At 37.0% G+C, this 27,430-nt stretch overlaps 1 protein-coding gene across 4 annotated transcripts in view; it reads left to right on the forward strand.

Annotated features, from left to right (window-relative positions):
* The first annotated feature begins 3,466 nt into the window (after nucleotides 1-3,466).
* DSC2 (desmocollin 2) overlaps nucleotides 3,467-27,430 on the forward strand; it is a 33,363-nt gene continuing 9,399 nt past the window's right edge. For 2 of the 4 annotated variants that reach the window (XM_046671695.1, XM_046671698.1), the window contains exons 1-11: nucleotides 3,467-3,967; nucleotides 10,943-11,027; nucleotides 11,917-12,116; nucleotides 13,053-13,172; nucleotides 14,424-14,579; nucleotides 15,853-15,997; nucleotides 16,894-17,060; nucleotides 20,761-20,895; nucleotides 21,138-21,323; nucleotides 22,821-23,077; nucleotides 23,206-23,348. In XM_046671695.1, the coding sequence (XP_046527651.1) occupies nucleotides 3,899-3,967; nucleotides 10,943-11,027; nucleotides 11,917-12,116; nucleotides 13,053-13,172; nucleotides 14,424-14,579; nucleotides 15,853-15,997; nucleotides 16,894-17,060; nucleotides 20,761-20,895; nucleotides 21,138-21,323; nucleotides 22,821-23,077; nucleotides 23,206-23,348 (1,663 nt within the window). In that variant the 5' untranslated portion in view covers nucleotides 3,467-3,898. The remainder of the gene's footprint in view (nucleotides 3,968-10,942; nucleotides 11,028-11,916; nucleotides 12,117-13,052; nucleotides 13,173-14,423; nucleotides 14,580-15,852; nucleotides 15,998-16,893; nucleotides 17,061-20,760; nucleotides 20,896-21,137; nucleotides 21,324-22,820; nucleotides 23,078-23,205; nucleotides 23,349-27,430) is intronic. The other 2 variants (XM_046671697.1, XM_046671699.1) reach the window with 1 other exon arrangement.

Genomic DNA, 27,430 nt, shown 5'->3' on the forward strand with positions numbered 1-27,430 from the left:
TAGGGGGCATATGTCAGTGGCATCTATGAGGCAGAGCAGACATTGTGAACCATCTCTGCTCATAGTCAACACAATTACCTCAGAATGCATTCATTGACTTCGTTTTATTGAAAGTCTATTAAGGGAAAAGTACCGTAATAAGAATTGATTTATAGTTTATTTCACCCTCTATCCCTTATTTATTTCAAAAATATACTTTGAAATGTCAGCACCAGCCCACTGGTGCAGCGGTTAAGCGCACACATTCTGCTTCGGTGGCCCGGGGTTCCCCAGTTCCGATCCCGGGTGTGGACATGGCACCACTTGGCAAGCCATGCTGTGGCAGGCGTCCCACATATAAAGTAGAGGAAGATGGGCACAGATGTTAGCTCAGGGCCAGTCTTCCTCAGCAAAAAGAGGAGTATTGGCGGCAGATGTTAGCTCAGGGCTAATCTTCCTCAAAAAAAATTAATTAATTAAAACAATAAAAAATATATACTTTGAAATGAAACGGAAATTGAGTTTGATTAGTACACTATGTTTTATTTGAAAAGGGAATTTCAAAGAAATAGGGACAATATTAAAAAATAAATATTGTATTTATTGGACAATGAAACATTTAAAAAACTTTTCTCCCATTATAAAAGGATTCTTATAAAAAAAAATTTGTCCCAATTTTCAAAAAGTACACAACTAGCACAAACCGTGGCACTTCATCCTAGTGTTGCATAGTTAATCCATTTGCATCAGACAAGGTCTGGGGGTTCATATTGGCAGGTGGGGGTTTCAGGATTTGGGAGTGGTGAGTGAGTTAACACTGGGGTTCAGCCCTATCCCTGGACCTGGGGATAGGTGATGGAAGAACAGGAACCAGGCAGCCATCCTGGGGATGAGGTGGGGTGGGGGATATGAGTGGGTTGTAGAGATATGGTAGCACAGTGGCAGGGGGGAGTAGGGTACCCATAGTAACTAACACTTAGGGAACGCTTAGAATATGCCAGGCTTTATTCTGCATGTCTTTCATGCATCATATCATTTAATTTTGCAACAACTCTGAGAGGTAAATAACAGTGCTCATTTTATTGGGGTTATCAGATGTTTTCCTCTCTATTCTCACCTATAAAGTAACTGGACAATGTCCTTTAGTCTTGTTTCTTTTCCTTAGGCCTGTATTTCTTTTGCTTTTGGCTTCCATCTTATGTCATACGCCATGCCGAGATAGATTCGCCCTAAAGATCAAGTGTCCGTGTGGACCCTGCTCCCCAGGCTCCGGCAGCTGGAGGACTGGCAGGAATCATGCCCAGAGCTCTCAGGGAGAACTGTCACCATGTACACATCAGTGAGTAAGAGGGGTTTTTTTTGTTGCCATTAATATGTTTAGTTTCTGGTTTCTGAAATTAGAAAACTGTGAAGCTCGGCTGCCCAGATGGGCTCCACGGGCCTTCGGCTGCTGTCTGTTCATCTCTTTAAGGACAACTGTGGTTCCGACTTTCTATCTGCAAATAAACACCCATTTCCAGCCAAGCTTCTCCAAAAATCAACCACAAGAAGTCTAAATGGTTTAATTTTAGAAGTAGAATATACCATAGACAGCATCCGGTATTACTTTAATTATCTTACTTAATGAATGGGAGTGCTGACACCTGAGAGGTTACTTGAGCAGCCCAAGACACAAAGGAGGTTGCTCCCGAGTTTGGGTCCCACGCACCCTTTAATATAGTACAATGGAAAACCGGTTCAAGTCAGCAGAATCATCTTCACAGCCAGAAGACATTCTTAAAATAACAAAATTCCTCTACTCATATTGCATTTCATGTTACACCTGTTGTTTCAAAATTGTATTACAGAGGAATCCATTTCAGTGACTACATCATCTAGTCCAAACACATTGAATAAATTGAGACGCTTGTTTAGAATAAGTAGTTTATATTTCATTCCTTTGTTTAGAAAAATTTCATGATGAAACAAAAAAAATCAACTTTTAATAGCCTCAATCAGTTACCTAGTGTGAAAAATGAAAATAAATATCTAAGATGAATTCTTTTCAAATTGCTCTTCCACCCTTTCCTGGAATGAGAAAAAACATGAGCCAGCCTTAAGGCATTAAAGGTTAAAGAGTAGGCAAGAGCGTGGAAATGTCCTATTGTCAAGGACTATGATGATGGCCTGAGAAGATTTCCAGAACCTACAACCAGCTTGCTTCTCCATCCTGTGGAAAGCTTCATGCCAGAGATTATGATGTCATCATTAACAGGAGGAGGTGTGTTTATAAAATCATTGCTGGAAAAACATGAGGGTTAAAAAATATGGAAACAGAAGGATGTCAACTATAGCCTCATGCTGATGACCCAAGCTTATTTTACGAACAAAGGTTCAATGATAAATTTTGTGAATAGGGATATGAATAGAACAGCTCAGTGTGTGTCATTCACTGATAAAACAGAGCATGGGCTTATTACATAGATTGTAAGGCATGTACCATTTGACATTACGTTTGACTTTAAATATATAGTCAATATTATACTAATTTTGGCTCTGTGTATAATGGCATTAGGATGGTAAATGTTCTCAAGAACTGAAATGGCGTGAGTGTCATGGTTGGCTCTTGAAACAGGTTTCTCCAAACACCCTGGAGGAGACAAAGCAAACCAAATGGAAGAGACAAGTTTCTCCTTTGTGGTCAGACTTCCCTGGTTTAAACCGGTAATTGAAAAGAAGTGGAAGATGAGTCAGAGTGCCCTGTCATTGCTTTCTGAAGAGCTGCAAGTACACTGCCTTTATATTGTAATCTTCCAGGGTAAGTGCTGCAATATTTCATCCAGTTTAAGTACACTTCAAACCAAAAGGTAAATTTTATCCCATTCTTTTTCTTTTCTTGCCATGAACTCTGGTTTTGGTGGTAGGAAAGAAAGGGAGAAATTTCCACTCTATGTCCAGGAGTCCAATTTAGGAGATAAGTTATGACGGCCAATGGTTGGCTTTAATTGTGATAAGGGAGGGTCTTGGAGAAAATTAGTAGCCCATATTTAGTCAACATCGAGGACTCAAGAGATGCATTTTCCATAGTAATTCACACTTGATTTTGTTATTTTCTTTTAGCCTGGATTCCATTATTTATTTATTTACTATTCTCTTAACTTATGGTAATTTTCTCATATCTTTGTTATACTGGCCATGAAATTTCCAAAAAAAACCTCCCAAGACCCCAAAGAAAGGTGTGGCACAGATGAAAACCCCGTGTGAACTGCCCTAGGATGTCTGCAGTGAATTTACTCCAGCAAAAAGCGTGTAAAATAGTCTCCCTGGGGTCAACCCTCTAACAGTTGGGCTGTGGGCAGCCGTGACAGAAAATCCGGCCTCTCCAGCTCCTGGACGGCCTTTGCGGGTCTGTAGCTGCCCCCAGAGTGGGGCCCGCAGTCGGCCGAGAGGGCAGCGCGCAGGGCGGAGCCGGGGCCGGGCGCGCGCTCGGGGAGTGAGTCTTTGTACAGTCAGGGCTTCAGCTGGGCAGGGCCAGCTGTTAATCCTGCAGGCGGACACCGGGGCGGGGGGGCAGATGCGGCATATAGGTGGCGTCCGCTGGTGAGAAACACCTAGCGCAGGTAAAAGGGAGGCGGCGAAAGGGAGTTCCCACCTGTTGCGTTCTTAGAGAAATGAAGACTTGAGAAAATACCAAGGAGGGGCCGATCGGTGTCTTTCGGACGCGCCTGGAGCTCCACCCTCGGCCAGAGGAAAAGCCCCTTGGGTGAGAGGCAGGAGCTTCAGAGAAATCGAGAAGAAAAGCGCCTCTCCTCGCGCTGCACCTCTTTCGCCTCACACTCTTGCGCACCGGCCTGTACCCAGCCGCGGCCCCTGTGCCCGCCGAGTCCTCGCATCCCGGCCTCCGGGTGCCTCGGCAGTCGACGTGTCCCCAAGTCCTCCCATGGCGGCAGCCCGACCCACGAGCTCCGGGAGCGGGGCCCTCTGCCGGCTAGTCCTGCTGACCCTCACGGTGAGTGGCTGCCCGGCCACCGGCCCCCGGGAGGGGGCTCCGACCTATTGTGGAGAAGGTGGAAACTTTGGGAGCGGGGGTGAGTGGGGGTGGCGGGCAAAGCGGGGGTTAATGGGCCTCCGGCTGGCTGAGCAAAATGGAATTGGTGGGGGTGGGGGAGGGAAGACAGAAAGAGGATGGCGACCTGGCGCCGCGATCCCCAAGGCAAGGCAAAGGGTGTCTCTGCAGATGGGATCAGCGCACCAGATGAGAGACAGAGGCACGAGCTGTAAACGCCCATCCAAAATCGTGGCCGCTGGGCACGAGCCGGCCAGCGCCGTGTACCAGCGCTGCGCCTCCGCGCCTGTCGCAATTCCCGGGGAGGGTGCAGTCCAGCTCGGCAGCAGCGCGGGGTTCAGGCGCCGGACAGGGGGAGCCGTTGGGCGGACGCGACGGGAAGCGCCTGTCCTCGGGGAAAAGAGAGGACTCCGCGGCTTTAGGGAGGATTGCTGTGTGTGTGTGTGTGTGTGTGTGTGTGTTGGGGGGGCGGTGGTCTCAACCCTCTGCGCGTAAAGATCGTAGGTGGGCGGCCCTACGTGACCCTTTGTGTAAGTTCTGTTGTTTCTCACCACCTGAAGTTACTTTCTCCTTAATTTGTGGAGAAGTGATCATCCTGTTCTGCCTTCTGCTCCCCACTGTGGCTTTTTCCCCACCTTAAGGAACACAATATCAAAGACCCTGCCTACCCAGAGGTGGGAGCTCAAGCGGGTGGCCTTATTTGGGGCGGGACTACTGCCTCCCTGGCAGAAAAGACTGGGATCTCATTGGAGGATCAGAAGTTCCCCAGTAGGAGAAATTCAGTACGAAGGAACAGCCTCTGGGAGAGTTTGGGATTAGAGGTCCCCCAGACTGGACGTCCTTGGTTCCCTGGAAGGAGAGAAGTTAAATACACCAGGTGCAACAGAGGCCTCAACTGGGTAGCGTCCTTTCATGTTGAGCCTCAGGTTTGGGGGCTCAAGTCGACCTTAAAGGCCAAGGGACAAACCTGGAGAACAGATAGCAGTAAGATTCCTTCTGGGAAAGGTGGAACTGAGAGACTGAAATAGTCGGATAATTTTCCTTTCTCGACTGCTCTCATTTTACAGCAAATTCCTTAAATTTTTAAGTCATGAAATTGTAATTGTTACTATCATTAGAATGTCTTTAGAAGCTGCACAGGCCAGAAGCGGGGTAGAGAGAAAAAGAGCGCTGCCTCTGGTTGCAGCCCGCATGCTGCGGCGTTCTAGCTGGAAGGCTTGGTGCGAGTCCCGCAAGTTGTTCTGACGCTCTTGTGCATATGTGTGCAAAGCCCTGCCACTCTCAGCCTCAGATGGTTGTTGTGGTCGTGAGCCTCAAGTGTGATAGAAGATGTTATTAAATAAGAGTGACTTTGGGGGACACGCTTTACATTTCCTCCTCTCCACACACCCAAGTAATCCCTCACCGTTCCGCAAATCAGCTTCTCCCGCTTCCTCAAATTACGTCACCTCGCACGTTTCTTAATTACTTGAACTCTGACTTCTGCCTAAACACCGAGTGAAGCTTCTGGAAGATCATCAGGGATCTCCATTGCTAATCCAAATCATACGGTTGCACCTTGTAGATTGTGCCTTTATTCTTGAAATTCACTCCTCTCTTCTTTTGCCCTTCCTGACCACCCAGAATTAGACTCCCTATTCTAAGTCCTGTCACTCAAATATACAGGTGCCTACATTTACTAAGTTTATGTCGCTAGCGTGCATGTGCTCATTGAACAATGGGCCTTTTATCTCTCTACTGTGAAGTGTGCCACAGCATTATCATCTTCCCAAACAATGTTGCTTTTCTTCTAGTGTCCGGTATTTCAATAAATGACGCTACCATGTACCTTGTTCCTCAAGTAGGAAGTTTGGAAGCTGTTTGTTTACCTTCCTCACTGCTCCCCTCCCCAAATCCGCCATTAAATCCTACTAATCTGCATTCAGAAATATCTCATGGATAGCTTTACTTCCATCCAGCACCTCTGCTGTTACTTTTTGCTATTACAAATAATGTCACAATGAATAAACTTATATATATGTCATTTCATATATGGGCAGGTGTATCAATAGAACAGATTACCAGAAATAGGATTGCCGGATAAAAGTGTGAATGACTGTATAATTTTGTTGGTCATTACCAGCTCCCTCTCCTCTCCATAAAGGTCGTATGTGTTTACACAGAAAGCTATGTTATGATACATGGCATAGCACATCATTGAGGAGCATATATATATACACATATAGCATATATATACATTAAGACATTATTTTGGATAGGAAAAGTCAACAGTATATCAATTCTCACTAAGTTAAATTGTAAACTTTATGATCATATTATATATATATAGTGGGAGACTACTTGATCTAGGCAGTCATTTGGCAAAAGGTAAAGTTGAATTCATACCTCATGCAGCACACTACAGAAAACTCCAAATAGATGAAAGATTTAAATGTAACATATGATACTATACAGATAATAGAAGAAAACATGGTGAATTTCTATTTAAATTTGGAGCCAGGAAGTCCTATTTATGGCTCAGCTTTCAAAAGCCATTTATCAAAATTGAGAAAATCAGCTATGTTAAAGTGTGTACACACACACACGTCCGGGGCAAAAAACTAAACCAAACCAAACCAAAACGTCATAAGCGAAGTCAAAGGTAACTGATACACTGGAAAAAAGCTATTTGCAGATCATATTTTAAAAGGCTAATCTATTAATATATAAAGAGTTCCTGTATATCAAGAAGTCAGACATGAACATGGATGTGAGAAATTAGCATAAAGTAATAAAAATAGACCATAAAAACATTTTAGCCTCACTCATAATCATAAAAGATGAATTTAAAACTACATTGAAATCTCATTTCTCATTTGGCAAACATCCAAGAGTTTGGAGAAATAGAAACTCTCATAGATTGTTGGTGAGTGTAACAAAAAGTTACAACCTTTATGGACTATATAGAGTTATATAAGATGCAAATAGAAATTATTTTACTTCTTACTTTTTAGTTTGTGTGCATCTAATATCTTTATATCTATTCATATACCTGCATTGTTTTAGTTATTGAGACTTCATAGAATCTTTTAACATTTGCTAGGGCTAATATCCTTCTATTGCTTTTCTTTTTCCTAATTTTCCTATCTTAACTATATATTTTTCCTGATGACCTTTTAAATCAGCTTGTCTAGTTCCAGAAAAAACACTGTTGAGATTTTTATTGGGATCATAAAGTTTAAAATTTAACTTAATGAGAATTGATATATTTGTGTTGTTGATTTTTCCTATCCTAAATAATGATACGTCTTTCTTTTTGTGCAAGTCTACTTTTGGGTCCTTGAAAAATATTTTCAGATTTTTCTCAAATAGGCTTACATGTTTCTTGTTAAGTTTACTCCTTGGCATTTTCACTTTTTATTGCTTTTGAAAATGATTTCTTGTCTTCTATTATTTAACTGGTTTTATTTATGTGTTGGAAGACTAATGATTTCTGTATTTTAGTAGTTATTTCTGCTCCTTTACCTAAATGATCTTATTATTTTGTGGTAATTTATTGATTGATTTGCTTGGATTTTCCAGATAAACAGTCATATCAAATGCAAATAGAGATTTTTTTTACCTCTTCCTTTCCAATTCATATGCCATCTAATATTTTCCTCTTGCCTGATATACCTTAATATAATGTTAACTATAAATGATGACCTTGGAAAGTCTACTTGCTTCTGAATTTAGTGGGGATGCCTCTAGTGGTTTCCCATTGATGTTGTTATTATAATATAATATAAAAATCATATTGAAGAAGTATTCATCGATTTCTGTATTTTGAGGCTTTTCAAAAATATGTAAATAGAGTTACTGAATTTGGTCAAAGGTCTTTCAGCATCTGTGGTAGTGATCACATGCCAGGCCTTCTTAAAACTAATTTAATGGCTTGAGGTTCCTAGACTAAGCAAGTGATGTAAATGTGGACCACAAATCCATGCTTGAGCTGGTTTACTTCTGACTCAACGTTACAATGAAAGTTTAGTATTTGAGGTCCCAGTGGGTGGCTCTTCTCTCAGATCTTATGTGGCCCACGCTTTGATTTCACTCTCAGAGGCCAACAAACCAGAGTCAAATCTTTTCAGATCAGAAGTTGTTTCTGGGCTCCTCATACCACTCTGTGTTCCAGTTTTATCCTCAGCTTTTGCCTAGCAATTCTTGCTAAATGTTTTAGGATGGTTAAAAACTGTATCCGTCATTTTTAGTTTTGGCATGGGAGTTTGTCTGAATGACCTAGTTGCCATTTTTTGAAATGAAAATTGTTACCCCCTGATCCGTTCTCCACACTGGCCAGACATACCTTATTCAAATAGAAAGATACTTAGGTAGTTTATCTGCTTAAAATGAATCTGTGGTTTCTTATTGTCTTTAGGAAAAAAAATCCTTATACTTTGTTAATGCTGTTCAAAATCTGTTCCATGCCTACTTCTCTGAATCCATGTTAGACTACTGTCACCCTTGTGCTATATGCATCAGCCATTCCCGATTTCATTTTCACCTCTGTGTCGTCTCTGGGCCTTCGAATGTGCTGTGCCTTTGTTTGGAACATGTCAACTCTGCCTCCTTTTGACATGGCTAATTTGTGGCCACTCTTCAGCTGACATCATCTGTCTCTTAAACAAGGCTTGTTCCCAATGCTCTCCCATAGCACCCTCTACTTCCCCATCACAGATTCATCTTACTTCATTGAAATGGCAAACAGGTCATACCCTTGAATTGAATGTTTCATGAGGATCATGTTTATTCTGTGTCTGGTGCGTAGTGGAGATTCAATAAATACTTGTTGAATGCAGAATGAATGGACGTCCAGGACACCGTTACCCAAAGTTTTGTCTTAATCTGGCCATTTCTCCCCTTCTCCACCATTTTTACCTTAGTCCAAGTCCCCGTCGTCCCCCTCTTAGATTCCTCCTGTAGCTTCCAAATTGGTCTCTTTGCTTCCACTCTTGCTCCTCTGTAGTCTGTTCTCACATAGCCACCAGAATGCTTCTATGTAAATGCTCTCCAGATTACGCCACTTCAAAGCTTCTAAACTACTGTTGCTTCTCTTCGCACTCAGAATAAAATCTGCACTCCTACTACAGCCTTTTAGACTCTACGTGATGTGCCCCTGCTTGTCTCTTTACTATCATCTCGCATCACTCTTCCCTCACTGTGCTCTCCCACTGTGACCTCCTTTTTGTTCCTCCAACACACCAGGTGAAGTCCCCCTCCAGGGCCTTTGTTCTGTTTTTGCTCCATCTGGAAGACTCCTCCACAGTCAGTGAAGTGCTTTGCTTCCTCATTTCCTTCAGGCTTCTGGTCTTCCCTTTGTCACTCTCTTTCCCTACTTTATTTTTGTCATGACATTTGTCTCTTGGCATTATGTGACCTTTGTCCATTTGCGTATTTTTTTTTTTGTCTCTCCTTCTAAAGTAATCTCCACGAGGTCAAGGACTTTGCTTTGTTCACTGCTGTAGCCTTTAAACACTGCCTAGCACCTAGTAAACAATGATTGCTAGTGGATGTATGCTTTCAGTCACCTGGAGCTGGCCTCCTCAGTTATCCGGTTCTACTGCTGTTCTCTCTCAACTCAGCAGCCGGTGAAATTCTTCTCATCTTTTAATTTCCAATCCAAATACAGTCTCTTCATTGAGTCCATCGGTAAATTCCAAATGAAATGTAATTTCTGCCTTGCCTGATCCTTCACATGTAATTTAAATCGCATAATTAAAGTTTCTTTCTTTCTTTCTTTGATTGGCCCTGAGCTAACATCTGTTGCCAGTCTTTCTCCTTTTTTTTCTTCTTCTCCCCAAAGCCCCCCAATACTTAGTTGTATATTCTAGTTGCAGGTCCTTCTAGTTCTGCTATGTGGGATGCTGCCTCAGCATGGCTTGATGAGCAGTGCTAGGTCCACGCCTAGGATCCGAACCTGCAAAACCTGGGGCCACCTAAGCAAAGCGAGTGAACTTAACCACTCGGCCATGGGGCCAGCCCCCAAAGGTTCTGTAATGAGTATTGGAAATGAAAATTTTCGTCCAAATTTTGATGATCTTAATGTATGTTTCTAGACTTTTTAAATAACAGTGTAAATACCAGTTAGCCACCTTGCTTTTGATCAAAGGCCTTTGCAAAACTGTAGAAAAACATTGTGATCTTTCAGACGCATCCAATGTAAAATTTCAGAGAGAACAAAATTAAATTTCAGTATATTCAAATGTATGTTGTATTGGAGGTGGTTCACCATAAATCACTAACTCATTTAAGAAATTTTAAGTGAAATGTTTTCTAAAATGACCTTAACTCTCATTTGTGAGAAGATGCACCTTCAGATGGCATTCAGATTTAAAGTTATTTGCCTGTTTATAGGGTCATACATAATACTCTCCAAGTCATTCCAAGGCAATAAGTTAATGCTTCTCTTTAAAAGCATTGAGATTTTGTTTAGAATATTATTAATTTGGTACCATAGCTCATCCTCAATTGCAAATCAATTGAAACAATTTGCTGGTTCATCACATTTGTTTTTGTTTCACTTTTCTATTTACATAACTGGGCTGCCTTCCTAATGTTTTTTAACACTCTCACAATAGGTTGTCATTGGTTCCTCAGTATACCCACTGAGTCAGTCAATGGAGTGACTGTTAACTCCATTTTACAGAATAGAGAGCAAAGCCCAAGAGGGTGTGGAATTCCAAGTTGCTTTGTGAAGTGGGGAGCCATGGCTCTCAGTCTGTTGTTTTATTCTTCGCCTCCACACAATTTTTTCTGATTTCTTACTTACTCCAGTGTATGTTTTTTATTTTATTTTGCCAACTATATAAACTGCCTTATAATTATATAAATTTATAATTTATATAAACTATATACACATGAAAAGGAATTTTTATGCATAATATTCATTTGATATTTTAGATCTTAATATTTGCCTGTGATGCCTGCAAAAAAGTGACACTGCATGTTCCCTCCAAACTAGACGCTGAGAAATTTGTTGGCAGAGGTAAGAAACTGCCAAAATATGTAGTAAATCCTAATTTGGTGTGATCTTGTAACATTAGTGTAAATTTTTAGAAAGATAACTCTATTGGAACTAATTGTTAAATCGAATATAATACATTACCATTTATAATACATATAGAGTCATTCCAATGAAAGGAAGTTTGGGTTTTATTGAAGAACATGATTATATGAAGCAGATAAAGTTTAGTTTGAGTAATAAAATTATTATTAATGTTTATGCTAGATGAAGGATATGGTGTATGTTATAATATGCTTCTATGAAATTGAGAAACAGTATTGAAGCTATTTCTTGAGTTATTGTTTGGGGATTCTCATCCTAAAACATTTTGGCATCTCATTGACATTTACTTGCACATATTATTTTTTATCAATTTTTTTTTCACATAACTCAACTGTGAAAAGATCAGACCAATGAGAACAGAGAATGTGATGACTATTAACAATAGATGTAAAGAGTTCAGTAATATTTTGATTCAATAACTGCTGATTTTCATCCTCTAGATTCTGTTTAACTTCCTTCAAGTGTCCCTATGTGTTACTCTATGGCTGATTTCAGTTAATAATGAAAAACTTTTTTTGGTGTCAGTTTAAATATTCAAACATTGGAGTTCATAAGCCTTTATTTCAAGACAAGTATCTCTTTTTTTTAAAGGTTGTAAAGTACGTATTATAAGTGATGTATTTAAATACAATTTAATTAACCATATGATTTCATATGTCCTTTTAAAAATGCAAAATTTATAAGTGTCAGTGTAATTAATTTTAAGTTTTTGGCTCCCTCACCAAATACATAGATTACTGTTAAAAGTCCATATTGTTTTATAGACTGTTTTTACCTTACAAATGATTTTTATGTATGTTTTCCACAGTTAACCTGAAGGAATGCTTTAAATCTGCAAATCTAATTCGTTCAAGTGATCCTGATTTCCAAATTTTAGAAGATGGTTCAGTCTATACAAAGAATGCTATTCTTTTGTCTTCAGAGAAGAGAAATTTTACCATATTACTTTCCAACACTGAGAACCAAGAAGAGAAGAAAATGGTTGTCCTTTTAGAGCATCAAACAAAGGTATACCAAACTAGAAAAATGAAATATAGTGAAATATTTTCTTCATGTGTAACTAAAATTACCAGGGAAGATGTGGAATCAGAAAGGATATGCAATAGTTTGCTTGAAGAAGAATGGAAAGCATGATACAATTTAACAGTGTTCAAATGGAAAAGGGTTGTGCAACATAGATTATTACAGGTTGTAATTCCTTTTCAGTTGGGACATAAAAGGAGAAACTGGGATATGTTACAGCATAAGAACTCGAGGGACACAAAGAAGTATTTCTTGATCTTTACTGTTGAATAGATTTCCAAAAAGAAACCTTGAAACTCTATCTCTGGAGGTCTCATGTATCTTAGACAGCACATTTTGTAATCTTAGAAAATAGATGACTATTTTAGGTTGAGGTTCAGACCTCATGCATGCTTATTATATTGTCACACTCAAGATCAAAATGACCTCTATTCAACCATTGGCCGTTACTCACTGCCACAGTTTGAGAGTTGTCACCATGTTTTTCTCCTCATTCTGACACAGATCTCTCTGTTGGCCCCCTGGCTCTTCCTAATTGCTGGTGAGTGGAAGATGCTTATGCTAATTTAGAAGAACACACACTCTATTTTCTTTACATATCTCTCTTCCCATGTTTTTGCATGGCAATATGGCAACAGCAATTTTTATTTTCCCAGTTTTGCTTCTAGGCTTCCAATTCCATCTCTCTTCCTTCCATATTTCTACCAAGTTATTTTCTCAAGAGATTGCTGTGCTAACAGGGCAGTTATTTCTTCATTGTCTTTTTGCAGTGTTGATATTTAGTGTGGTTTTCAAGCACCACCATGGTTTTACACCTCCCCAGCTAATCCTCATGAGAGGAGAAAGATGCATCAGAGTTCTAATGTTTGAGAATAAAGTAGTCATTGACTTTATCATTGTTTTTCTGTCTTCTCAATTGAGGTACTAAAGAAAAGACATTCTAAGGAAAAAGTTCTAAGACGTGCCAAGAGAAGATGGGCTCCTATTCCTTGTTCAGTGCTAGAGAATTCCTTGGGTCCTTTCCCCCTTTTTCTGCAACAGGTACAATTTACTTTTCTTCCACTGTGAAAGTTTATGGGTTCCATCTTTTTTTTAATTTGGACAATGAGTATGCAGTTATTTAAAAAATAGTTGTGTATGAATATATGAATGAATGAGTAGGTGTATTATATGTTTCAATATATGGATATAAATATATATCTTTATACCTACGTATATTTTTTGAAGTTTTAGTCATGCAAAGGTCATTTATAAAACTGTAAAACTCATCTAGCACTCTCAAACACATGGTTTCTTAATGAATTTTCCTATCAGCAAGTGCATCACAGAACCTGGGCATAGTCTAGAAAAACCCCAAACGTCTTCCATAACAAAGGATGAAATCACTGATAAATGAACAAATGCCATAAAGGGCAAAGACACATACACCTTTCTGTTGCTTATGTCCAAGTCCACTGCTTAAATCACACCGGCTCCACATTTTCTCTCCTTTTTTAATTTTACTGGCAACCCACGCGAATCTTCTTGTCTTCTTCCACTGTCAGTGGCCAGTAACATTCAGTCTATGACTTGGGTTTCTTTTCCCTCAGTTCTTGAAATGGTGAGAGAGTATCTTCCTTTGTATCCCACCAACAAATTTAACGCAACTGAGAGAAGAGCATATTAAAGTTGAGAAAGAAATTGCTAGAAAATAATTGTTTTAGGCATCCTGATATAAGGGGATGAAAACAACTTGGAAAAAACTTGCTTTTTGAATCAAAATATCACACTTGCCAGGATAGTACACCATTTCTATTCTCATTTTTCCCCCCTCAGCTCTTAGAATAAAGAAGATGCTGACAAGTAACAAAAACTAATTAAGAAAGGCGTTTTCCAAGTTTTTGCTCCACAGACAATATACTTTAAACCCAGTGTCTTAAGTATTATGTTATATATAATAAAAATTCAGGTTTAAAAAAATTGAAAAAAGGAAATTTTACATGCTCAGAATACTTTGTTTTCTAAGACAGAAAAAGTCTTAAATGTTTGGTCCACATAGGCACCATTTCGCCTTTAAAGTTATTCTGGAAAACTAAGATGCTACTACATTATTTTCCTCAGGCCTGGCTCATGAAATTTCCTGATTATTACGTTGCCTTATTTTATTGCTGCTTTTTATTTATATATAATAATAAATTAAAGAGAGTTATTACTCATTGCAATAAAAATGGCAATGTGATTGCATACGTTTATGGATGAAAGTTTTGCTGAAATAAAAAATTTGTCTCTTTTTATATAATGTATACTTTCTAGATTCAATCTGACACAGCCCAGAACTACACTATCTACTATTCCATAAGGGGGCCTGGAGTTGACCGAGAACCTAAAAATTTATTTTATGTAGAGAGAGATACTGGAAACCTGTATTGCACTCGTGCTGTGGATCGTGAGGAGTATGAATCTTTTGAGGTAAAGTCTAAAGTTTACATATTGTATAAGTAAGTATTAAGCTTGGCTGTTTCATCTCTCATTCTCAATTCATTTGCCTTCTGAGTTTGTCATCTCTGCTCTGGCTATTTCTGGTAGCACAGACTTAACTTGAAGCAAAAAGAATTTTATAGAATAAATAGTGTTAGGTTCTACTGGATTGTTCAAAAGAAGAAAAGAGCACCACTTTGAAGAGTAGGTATTTAGTTGGCAGAAAAGATCTGTGAACCCCCGTGTGGTACAGAGAGAGATCCCATAGGAGGTAAGTGAAGTGCAGAAGTTAAGCCTCAGTACTTTTCCAATGGGAGAAAGTTAACTTGTGGTGAGCAAATGAGGAGTATAGACAATGCTTAACTAAGATTATTCAGTCTTTTTATCAACTGATTAACTTCCCATGGTGGAATGAGTTAATATGTAAGAATTTAATCTAACATTGTGTTGATTTCCCAACAAGACCTGGTCATTTTCCTTAACTCAATTTTAATTATTTTACATCTATTTTGAATTAATTAATTATTCATCAGTAGACTAAGTTACCTGATTAGACATGCAAACTTTGAATGAAATATTTAGATTTCGAACTGCCACAACATGGCCTTCTAAGTACCTGTGATGTTCTGCTCTTTCTATGACAGCTGCTATTAGGAAAATTGGATTTGAAATTTTTCTTGTAAAATCAAAAGAAATAAATTGCTTTTCACATAACAATTTACAGCCATTCATCTGTTCTATTTCAGACTCCTCCTTTTTGAATTAAAAAATTCTTATGAAGAGAATTATATCAATTTAACCATCAATATGCCTTAAATCCTAATTAGTAGAACATAGGATAGTATTCCAGTTAACTGCACCTGGGGAATTTGGAATCCTCAGAATTGAACGTTAAATAAGATCCAGAAAGTTGTATTTTAAATCCATGCATGTAAAACTTTCAAACAAAATGAAACAAAATAATCCTCAAGACTGTTTTGGGAAAATAATAATAAAAACAATTGAACTCATGAACAACAATACAACAATGGTGAGGAAAGCAAAATTATCTGTTGTGATAGTAGATAAATTTAAACATGGAATGTTATTCTATCCCATGAAATTAACCACCTCTGTGGCACTAAGGTTATGTCCACATCCCAAAACAATGACACGTGGTGAAACTCACACTGCAAATGCGGAACAGTCTCCAAATCAAAGCCAAAGCATGTTTGAACCATATTTCATTTTTCCTTTTTTTTTTCTTATTTTACTCTCTTCACAGCTAATTGCCTTTGCAACAACTCCGGATGGGTATACTCCAGAACTTCCACTGCCCCTAGTAATCAAAATTGAGGATGAAAATGATAACTACCCAATTTTTACAGAAACAACTTACATGTTTACAGTTTCTGAAAATTCCAGAGTTGGTGAGCACCTACCTTGACAATATATGGGAGAATATCCTGCTAGCAAAAACAAGGGACTTGCCAGTCAGGCTGCTGTGGGTAGAATTGTACTCAGCCCTTCACTAGCTGTGCACGTGACCTTGGGAAATTTTCCTAGTGGATAAGCCTTAGTTTCCTTATCTGTAAAATGGGATGTCAATGTGAAAGATTGTTATGAAGATTAAAGGAAGCATAACACACATGGAATGCCAAGCACAGTGCCTGAAAAACAGGAGTTACTCAAGAAATGATACTTTGCTTTCCTGTGTGAGATAAAACAGATACTTTTAAGATACTGTACTCTAAAAAGAATGTCTTTGGGCAACTGAAGTCTTAATCTTGTAAGGTGTACTGGTGTTCAGTAGTGATTAAATGATTGACAGTATTCTGGGCATTATTACAAAGGTGGCTGAGAATAATACAAACGTTTTCTCAATCTTATGAAAATGGGCTATTTCAGCTGGAAGTCAGAATACAGTTTTCAAGTCTTCCTCTAGACAGATCTAACTAAATGAAGAATTTTCAGAGAAAACTGACCCACACGATTAATTTACTTGCAGGCTTACAAAAAGAAAAAGATTAAAGAATAATTAGAACTCCTTAGTCTAGAAATACGAAGACCATGAAGGGATGTTATCAACATTTATAAAGTTATAAGTAAATATGTATGTGGTCGCTAAATTTCAAATGTTAGAATGCTGGGATATTTAAGAGGAAGTGATACTTTATGTAGTAGCCTGCAAATTTATGAAAGCTATTACTCTTATATATAACTAAGTGCTCCAAATCTTTTTTGAGATAGATGGAGAGGAGTAAAATAAAAGGAAAGTTGAAAATGTATAAGTTTTGGAAGTTAAAGAGGATTTTTCAATATGTAGGTTCTACTGTCGGACAGGTGTGTGCAACTGACAAAGATGAACCTGACACGATGCATACGCGTCTGAGGTACTCCATCATCCAGCAGTTGCCAGCATCACCCACCCTATTTTCGATGCATCCAACTACAGGCATGATCACCACGTCATCGTCTCAACTAGACAGAGAGGTAACATAAATATTAACAAGTAAAACTTGATTATCACATGACTATTTAGTAGTACCTGTATTTCTCTGTGTATCAACTGTAGATATGTTTTGAAAAACATGTTGTGAATATAATTTTAGAAAAATTATTATTTTAAGTATGTCGATGGAGTGCATTAACCTTGCAGTGCACCAATTTTGAACTCCTAATTTGTTCTCTCCTGAATTAAATGTTTTATTAAATCAAATTTCCTAATATAAACATATTTATAGTATACATACTTAGACTATAATGTATACACTTATACTACAGTATTTATAGTATAAATACTATATATTTATAGTAAAAACAAGAAATGTCAAATATGAAAGGTGAAACTTTTGGAAATGTGTGGAAATTTATTATCCACAGATAACAATGCATCTCCTGTCTGTGTCATCTCTTCCTTGACAATCTCATCTACATACCTCTCTTTACATAGATTAAGAGAAAGTTTATATCTCTTTGATCTCTGGTTTACCATTTTGAATTGCCTGCTAGAAATCCTTATTCAGATGTTTCACAAGTACCTAAAATGCAATACATCTAAAATTGAGTTTGTCTTTCCTTCTAAACATGCTGTCTCCTTCCCATGTCTTCTAGTTAGAATAACATTAATACATCCTTTTCCTATTAATAATTTTTCTATTGTTACCTTGGATTCATGTTCTCAAAATTGTATTTGATGCCTCCTCTTGCGCCCTATATCAAATCTCTTTTTAAAGCATGTTGATGTTACTCCGAAATGATGTTACATTTATATTCTGCCCATTTCCATTGCAACTGTCCTGGTTTAGTAATTCATTCACTTGGTTATTCAGCTATTACTCCTCCACCAAGTGTTTATTCATCTGAATTCTTATAGCAGTTTATCTGCCCTACTTACTACATTTATAATCCCTTATCTTAAAATATAGTGAAATGTGTTGGTCAGGTATTTCTTTAATTCCTAAAACGTCATATCAGATTCATTTCCTCTCCCTCTCCCTATCCATTAGAGGTCCTCAAATTTTCTGGTCTCAGGACCCCTGTGCACTCTTAAATATTATTGAGGATTCCAAAGATGTTTGTTTATATGGGTTATATTTATCAATATTTACTCTATTAGTATTCAAAACTGATGAATGTTTAAAGTATGCATTTATTTACCCATTTAAAATAGTAATAAATATATTACATGTTAACCTAAAGAACATTTTTATTGAATAAGCACATTTTTCAAAACAATAAATAATTTAGTGAGAAGAATGGAATTATTATGCATTTTTCCAAGTCTCTTTGATACCTGACGATCTAAGACTGATGGATTCTCGTAACTCCTTCTGCACTTGGTCTGTCACAATATGTAGTTTTAGCTGAGGTATATAAGGAAAATCCAACGTGATATGAAGTTAGAAAAGAGAGGAGTAATTTAATAGTAATGTCAAATCATTGTGGATATTATGGTTTGATACCACATCAAAAATTGACAAGTGGTAGCTTCTTAAATATTTTTTGCTGTGTGCATTCTGAAGCCTTGTCAGTGAACTTTCGAACTTTGTTACATTGAAATCCATTGGTCTATCTTATATATTGAGTGAGTGCATAGATAGCCACATACAATTTTGTAAGATTATGCATTGGTCATTTGGGAAATTTTGGTTCACTGAGTTATGCAGAGCTTCCAAATATTGACACATTTCATTAAACAATATTGAAAAAAATGACCTCCTCACCTCCATTACTAGCACAATGGTTGATAGAAGCTTTCCAGAATTCTCATTTTAGCTTGAAAACTCCAGTTTATCAATGGCAACAAATAGTTGTTTTCCTCGAAGTGACAGAATCATTTTATGTGTGACAAACTGTCTTCAAAATACACTAGTCTGAATAAACATAGGAGTCTTTTACATAAAAATGGTATTCTATGAAAAGAACATTAGCTAGTTCAGCTCATAAGTCAAACAATCACACAAGTACTTTTTCTTGAGAAGAACATCATACTATGTTACGCAGCAGAAGTGTTTTATGCATAGCTGTCATTTCTTCACATAGACTATGGGTTGAAATTTAATAAAATTAGTCCTTTTACTGTGTCTGCAGGATATTTCTAAGTGAAATTTTATTTTATTAAAATTTTATTTTGTTATTTATAAATTCATTTATTTTTACTGTTAGTGTGTGCCAGTGAGATATATAATATCAATATCATTTGCTGAATAAATGAATGAATGAATTGCTGTTACAGCTCCTCAGTTATATAGATTCTTTATGGAACTTATGTGCTTAAGAAAAGCAGGTTATAAACCAAATCCTCTTTTATCATCAAGTCTCAAGTACATCCTTCCGATAAATCTGTTGCAAACATTCGACTAACGAAGGAGTCTTGGAGTACTTTACCCAAGAGTGCTCTGGAGCCACTTTGTGACCCCAGATTTCCAGTTCTCATCTGTTACCTTCAACCCTTTAAGTCTCTTAAACATCAGGATTTTTTTTCCATCTGAAGATATCATAAGCCAATATTTAGGTCCACTAATCTTCATTTCTTTGTTCTGTCAGCCAATTGATTGTTTCCAATAAATCTTAGTTCACTACAAACAAAATATGTATTCTCTCCTAAAAGTACACTAGCACGAGGTTTTTAGAATTTTTAAATGAAATAAGACCATTATTTTTCAAGTCTTTATATGTGATTGGTTATGAGAGAAGAGTAAACTGGGAAAATTATGTATATAAAAAGCATAGAGATATAAAGAAATGTTAGTTCTATTTTAGGTAATGCATGAGGACAAGAAAGTCTAAGAGGTAATGGAATTAAGGGAAGAAGGTGGCAATGTGAGAGAAGAGTGACTATTTTAGGAAGACGGTTAGGATAGTTTTTCACATATTATTTTGTCTTATGAAAAGAGGTGAATTATTTAGGAAAGTTATCATTTTTTTATAGAAGAGGAAATCTAAGTAAAAAGAATTTTCCAACTTCCCTGAGATTACATTTGTTAATTTTGGAGTTGGGAATAGAACCGGAGTCTCCTAATATTCAATCAAGAGGATATTATTAGTGTTGTTTTCAATCCTTCTGTATCTCAAGGACTTACGATAAATGAAACTGATACGAAGAGAAACACTTTTTTTTAACTAGTGATGAACCTTCTGTAATCTCTGATGAGTGGAAAGCCCTAATAGCCAGATTCTATATTCCTCTGAGAGAAGAAATTACATAGCCCCAGACCTTTGTTTTCATGCGAATTTGATGATCTTTTTATAAATGTAAATATTTAAAATATATCTTTTTTACAGGAGCATATTTCACTTTATTGTTTTATTGCGAGATGGGTACAAGAGTCACTGCTATGTATTTTTGAGCAAAGAATGTTCTTTGGATAGGAGATAAAGATTTTGATATAGTTACTAGGTAATTTTAAATGTACTACGGGTACATCTTTTCTTTTTGTTGAGTAAAACTAAAACCAATTGATTCCATATTCTATGAGTTTCACTTTAAATTTGAGAAACTACTCTATTTTCGTAAATTAATTGAAAATTACTAGTATGAGAAAATTTTTCTTCTGCCAGTGTATGAAAGCTATGAAATTGAATAGCATACCTCTTAAATCTTTGATGCAAGGAAAATTATCAAGTGTAAATCAAGACTTCATTTATAATATTGCCTTCACTCAATAATTAAATTTTACTTTCTTTTCAGTTAGTTGATAGATACCAGTTGAAAATAAAAGTACAAGACATGGATGGTCAGTATTTTGGTTTGCAAACTACTTCAACTTGCATCATTGATATTAAAGACGTGAATGACAACTTGCCAACATTCACCCGTTCTTCTGTAAGTATAGGAAATTAGTAAAAGAAAAATGTACACCTGGTGTTAATTGCTAAATATGCACATTTCCATCCATGCCCTGTGATTTCAAGTAAAGTACCCCCAAGACAGCAACTTGGACTTAGGGCTTAAAATTATGTCAACATAGTACTTTGGAATTAGAAGAATCGGGCTTACTTCACATGGTGTTCTGTTTTTATGAGAGTTATTAATTAAATTTTGTTTGTTTGTTTTTATTATTTTAGTATGTGGCATCAGTGGAAGAAAATACAGTTGATGTGGAAATCTTACGTGTTACCGTTGAAGATAAGGATTTAATTAACACTGCTAATTGGAGAGCTAATTATACCATTTTAAAGGGCAATGAAAATGGAAATTTTAAAATTGTAACAGATCTCAAAACCAATGAAGGAATTCTGTGTGTGGTTAAGGTAAGAATTAATTAGTAAATTAGTTATTTGTAGCTTATAATTTCACAGATCAGTATACTAGAGTTTAATGAAAAGAAAGGAATTCTGCTAAATGTAGGAATAAAATAGATATATAAGTGAATGTAAATGTTATATTCCTCATATATAATGGAATGAATATATTCATTCTGGGGAACCTTTTATAAAGGTATGATTTAAAAAATGTATATAGATTTATATATGTTCAATTAATATAGTATCCACTTTGTAACCAATATCTCTTAATTCAAAAACTAGCACAGCTTTGAAGCTGACAGGACAGTGTCAAACTTTCCTAGCCCATTTGTTTCTGTAGCTGGGTCAAGGAGCCTCCACTTATTTACTGAATTTCCCAAATGATGAGTTACTCCTGGTCAGACCCATGGGGAGGCTGTTTGTAAATTTGTCCATCTGTATCCAGTGTCCATTACATCCTTAGCTTCCCGGTTCAAAATAGGAATCCTCAACCATTCAAAGATGTCAATACTTCTAAAACCTCTTTCTAATCCTATTCTACAGCATCTCAAAAGAATTCGCAGGTAATTCAGGAGCCAGAGTTAGTCCATAAAGTGATCTGAGCGCTTTTGCCTTTGGACAGTTAGAGGCTTATTTCTGCTTCATCCTTAACTAGAACATGATGCTTTTGTGAGTCTGTGGGGTTTCCCTCTTGTACATACTCACAAGGAGCATGGATCCAAAATGATGAATCTTTTTTTCTTACAACGATGAAAATTAGCTGCAGTTTGTGGGTTAATTTCTCTGTTTCAAAACAACAAAGAAATGTCCTTTAAATCTTGTCTGTGTCATCACTCAGCCCCTGCCCTAATCCTTGGTATTCTAAGAAAGAAATTTATCTCTGTGAAATCCAAGACCTAACAAAATTTCTGTCTTCTAGAAAATAGCTTCACCCGTTCTCATCACAACTACATATCAAGCAAAATGAAGTAACAACTTTCCATTAAACTTGATACTGCCAGTTCTTTAGAAAGTAACTGAGATAGAAGAGATAAAAAAGGAGAGTATAATGTCCATAAGCTTTCTATTTTCTTGTTGCTCCCCTCTTAAAAATATTTTATAAAATTTGACCCATGTTTTCTACCCCAAACCAGGTATAAATAATTTTCTTCATCTCAGGAGAGTAGAATAAGCTGTCCCCAAATTAATGGAGTAACAAAATAACAGTTGGTTAGGGTATGGAGTCCCCAAAATAATATCTCAAGTGTTAACCTTGAAGCACCTTCATTAAATACTTTCTGAAGTTGTTATTAAGAGCTATGATATTACGTTTGCTAAATTTATCGTTGAGGAACAGGTTTTCTTGCTGGCTCCATGCAAATACTGAATCAGTTGAAGGATTTGCCTCCTTTCTATGTTTAACATTCTCATGACTATTCCAAACACGGCACTTACGTATTTCCAAGTTAGCATTGCCAAATATTAAATGTCTTGATCTGATTTTCAACACGCTTGCTTTTGTAGCCTCTGAATTATGAAGAAAGACAACAGGTGAACCTGCAAATTGGTGTCGTTAATGAAGCTCCGTATTCGAATGAGGCTAGTTCAAGATCAGCCATGAGCACGGCGACCATTACTGTTAATGTGCAAAATCAGGATGAGGGCCCCGAGTGTAGCCCTGCACTGCAGACTGTTCGAATTAAAGAAAATACACAGCTGAGAACACCGAGCAATGGATATAAAGCATATGACCCAGAAGCAAGAAGCAGCAGAGGCATAAAGTATTTCTAATTCTGTTTCAGTTAACTCCAAATTTGCTATGTTTTTAAAATTTATAACTTATTTTGACACTGGTCTTATAATTTGGCTTATGATACATTTTGTTATTTTAATTCATCGTTATCAATAGGTATAGGAAATTAAATGATCCAAAACAGTGGGTCACTGTTGATGAAAACTCAGGATCAATCACAGTTATCAAGAGCCTGGACAGAGAGGCAGAGAACATCAGAAATGGCATATATAATATTACAGTGGTTGCATCAGACGAAGGTAAGAACTTTGTTTTTAAGATAGCTCCATACATCTTCAACTACATACATTTTCAGTTTTTAAACCAATAACACACATTTTTAGGTCTGCTGTATACATTCTCAAAATTTGTTTCTTGGAGATGACATATAGAGTAATTGAGAGGTTTGCTATAATTTGTTAACTCAGTTCTACTTTCTAATAGCACCCTCGGTTTTAGATGTAATTATACAATAGTTTAGTCATAGAAATACTTAAAACTGTAGCTCATTAAAATTAATCATTAAAAATTGAGAAGATTACTTTAGAAGAAATTAGCTTCATTTTATCTAGTCGTATCTTTTAAAATATTCACTTTGGCAAGAAAATTCATTACAGAGAGAACATACTTATTACCCATAGTGCATGCCAAGAAAACAGTTCTATCTTTTTACAGGAAACTGGCAATATATTGGGGGGTTAGAATTCTGATTAAGGACATTATAAAAAATGAATCATAGTCATGATTAATAGCATGTTATAAAATTAGGAAGACAAGCACTATGAATCCATATAATCATATAAAATGTAAAATCATGTTCTGTGAGTCCTACAAAATTGAGAGAAATATGAGCACAATGATTATGTATGAGATCCACTTAGCGCATAAAATATAATTTTACTGTAACAAACATTTAAACTTTGTACTTCTGTAAAATAAACATGCTAACTACAATAATCATTAATTATTACTTTATAATTTGAAAAATTAAAATTTAGAAGTGATTTTGGAAGGTGTTTTGTATTTCAAGTCTCTAAATTAATGAGGAATGGCTCGTATCCATTGGTTGAATTGGTAAAGTTGTAATCATTATTAATTTAACTTCAGCCAATTAAAGACTGTCCTTTAAGTCCTCAGCTTCCTTTGTCCCTTTATCAAGACATGCTTTTTGGTCAAAGACAAATGAAAAGAAGAAAATATGAAAATTAAATCCATTATTTTTATATTTTTAACAGCACTTGGCAAATTGTTTCTTGATAGATGAGATAAAAATTACTCTCTGGAATTAGAGATTTTTGTGTATAATATTATTCTACATCCTCCTCTGTTGAAGAGGAGATAAAATAATTGAGACATCAAATAGTTTTATGGAGTTTAGTTGAGAGGCACTTTTAATCATCATTGTGGTTTAGAATAAATATGTAATGGGGCCTTTCTCATTAATTTCTTTTGAAGAAAGTAGGGGATAAATAATTCCACATCATTTTATTTTATGAACTAAGATTATACAAAAGTATGTTTTTGTTTGTTTGTTTTTGTTTTTACCTTTTTCTAAAACCTATACTGGCTAATTTCATTGGGGCCCTCCCTGCTGCTTCCTAATGAAAAATGCTTTCTCCTTGTGAGCTCTGACTTCAAGGCCCATGCTCACGTCCCACCCTCCTACTTCTCTACTTATTTCCTCTTTTTAAGACTCTCTCCCAAAGCTTCTGTGTGTAAACTTTTCCACATGTTCCTTTCTTCCGTATATGCTTTCTGTTTTCCAACTTTCTCTCTGCTAAACATAGCTATTTCTTAAACTTTGAGTTCTGTTTCTCTTCTCAATCTCTTCTCAATCTCAACTCTGTTGACTGTTTCACCCAGGTAGCTCCTCTCTATAGCTGAGTTTTAGGTGTTTATTTTTGTTGTATTATTCCATCTTTTAGGAGGAGTGTGATTTCAAATTTTTAAAAGGTTTGAGGGGCCGGCCCAGTAGCATAGTGGTTGGGTTCGTGCCCTCAATTTCAGCAGCCTGGGGTTCACGGATTCAGACCCTGGGTGTGGACCTGCACACCGCTCATCAAGCCATGCTGTGGCGGCATCCTACATACAAAACAGAGGAAGATTGGCACAGATGGTAGCTCAGAGACAATTTTCCTCAAGCAAAAAGAGGAAGATTGGCACAGATGTTAGCTCAGGGCCAATCTTCCTCAAGCAAAAAGAGGAAGATTGGCACAGATGTTAGCTCAGGGCCAATCTTCCTCACCAAAAAACCCAAAAAACATTTGATAGGAGTGAGCCATGCACATAAATCATGGAACCACGGGGAGTCCCCCTTCGTGACTGCATATTTAAAATTAGCACTTACCCATATAGCATTATATCAATATTAAAAGGTGAGATTTGCATGCATAAACTCCAATGAATCAGAGTTTTATTTGTGTAATCAAAAGATGAAAAACAGAACTGTGAAACACTGTGAATTAGATGTCTGAGATCTTTAGTTTACATGTCCTATACCAATACTAATCGGAATATGCAAAAAAAATAGAGTTTATTGAACAACTCGAAAAGTTTAATGGAAGGGAAATTCAGGCACTTAGCACAGCAGTAGAACAGCACTGTAGAGGCCAATTCAAAGACAATACAGGTAACCAGGTTCAATCAGTCAGACATGTGCTTTCAACTCTGTGTATGGACCCAAATGCGAAGAAATGTTCAAGACATCCGGGAGTCCCAATTTTCAGAAAGAGCAAGAAAACACCACATAGCATGGGAACAAGAGAGTTTGAGAGGTGAGGTTATTCTGCCCTAATAGAAAAGTATGCCAGGTAGATAACATACATATCTTCCTGCTTGCTTTCTTTTTTTTTTTTAAGTTGTCCGAAGTGAGAGAGATTTGCATTGTTTCTTGCATCTCATTTCTTCTCTCCTTGTTCCCTTTTGTTCTTGCTGAAGTACATCCTTTATTAGTTTTTTCCGTGGTGGGAGGTGGCTGATTGATAACCCCTCTCAGTTTTATTGTTCTGAAAAATATTTTAATATCGTTCTCATGCTTGATTTGACAATTTGACTCGGCTTAAAATTTTGAGTTAACTCCTTCTTTCCCTCAGCACTGTGCAGGTAGTACTCCATTATCTTCTGGCATCTGTTGTTGCTGATGCTTATTATTCTGCTGTCAACCTAGTTATTGTCTCTTTGTAGGTAATATGTCCAAGCAACTTTTCTGGTTCCCTAGGTTGCGTTCTACAGTTTTAATACAATGTTTATGCCGTGAATTTGTTTTTATTTACCTAGCACTGCAGTCAAAGTATGTTTTAAAATAGAACATCAATATTTTTCTTTAATTCTGGGATATTCTCAGCAATTATCTCTTTAAATATTGCTTCCCTGCCATTCTATTTATTCTCTTCTTTGGAGTCCTTATTAGATGAAAGTTGCTGTTTTAGTCCTAGGGGAGTTTAAGCTATAATTTCATTCTTATTTAAACAGTTACACTTTATGTCTTTAAAGATGCTAAATATACATGTTTCAGAGATGTCTCATGCAGAGTGAATTAATCTTCTGGTTGGTGATTTTGTTGACTTTCCTTTTCACATTAATCTTGCTCCATCTGGAATTTTAATTTGCAAGCTTATATTAAATGGGAGGTGTTTGATCTGCTTTGGCTTTTTCCTCTCTCCCGCCTTACCGCCTAGCAGTCTTGTGCCACCAACTTGTCCTTTTCTGTGGCCCACGTTTCAGATCTGGTTCTTAACTTGGTGGGCTATGGCTCCTGACCCATGATTGCACTGGAAATATCACAGGTCCTGTTGCCTTGGTCGAGGTTGTGACTGTGGCTGTGCCTGGTCTTCCAGCTTTCTTAGGATGGCAGTTTCATATAAGACATAGCGCTAGGCAGTGGGTGGCACAGATTTTTTTCACCCTTTTTTCCATCGCTGATGTCCAAGTCCTCTTTATTAAGCAGAAAGTTTAATGATTTAGAGATAGAAGTCCTGAATTTGCATTCAGCTTCAGACTTCACAACTGTATCACTAATTTGTGACCTGAACCCATGACCACCTCATCTTTGAATCCCCCAGATTTTCCAGTAGAGTGTCCTGTACAAACTAGTTCTTCAGTAAGTTAGTATTCAATATATAGATAGATGAGTTCAAAAGGCTACACCCAGAGTGATTATTTTGGTTTGCAAGTGATTTTCCACTTCTGGAGTCTTTCACCTTTCAAACATTTCCACATACTATTTTTGTTCTAACCTTCCAAATGCATATCTTCTACCTTTCAATTTCCCTGCCCTCAAACCTTAAGTACTTTCTCTAAGTATATTCAACTCCAACCTCCCGAGGTTGACTTTCAAGAACCC

The sequence above is a fragment of the Equus quagga genome, chromosome 9, assembly GCF_021613505.1.
Source record: "Equus quagga isolate Etosha38 chromosome 9, UCLA_HA_Equagga_1.0, whole genome shotgun sequence".
NCBI lineage: Eukaryota > Metazoa > Chordata > Mammalia > Perissodactyla > Equidae > Equus > Equus quagga.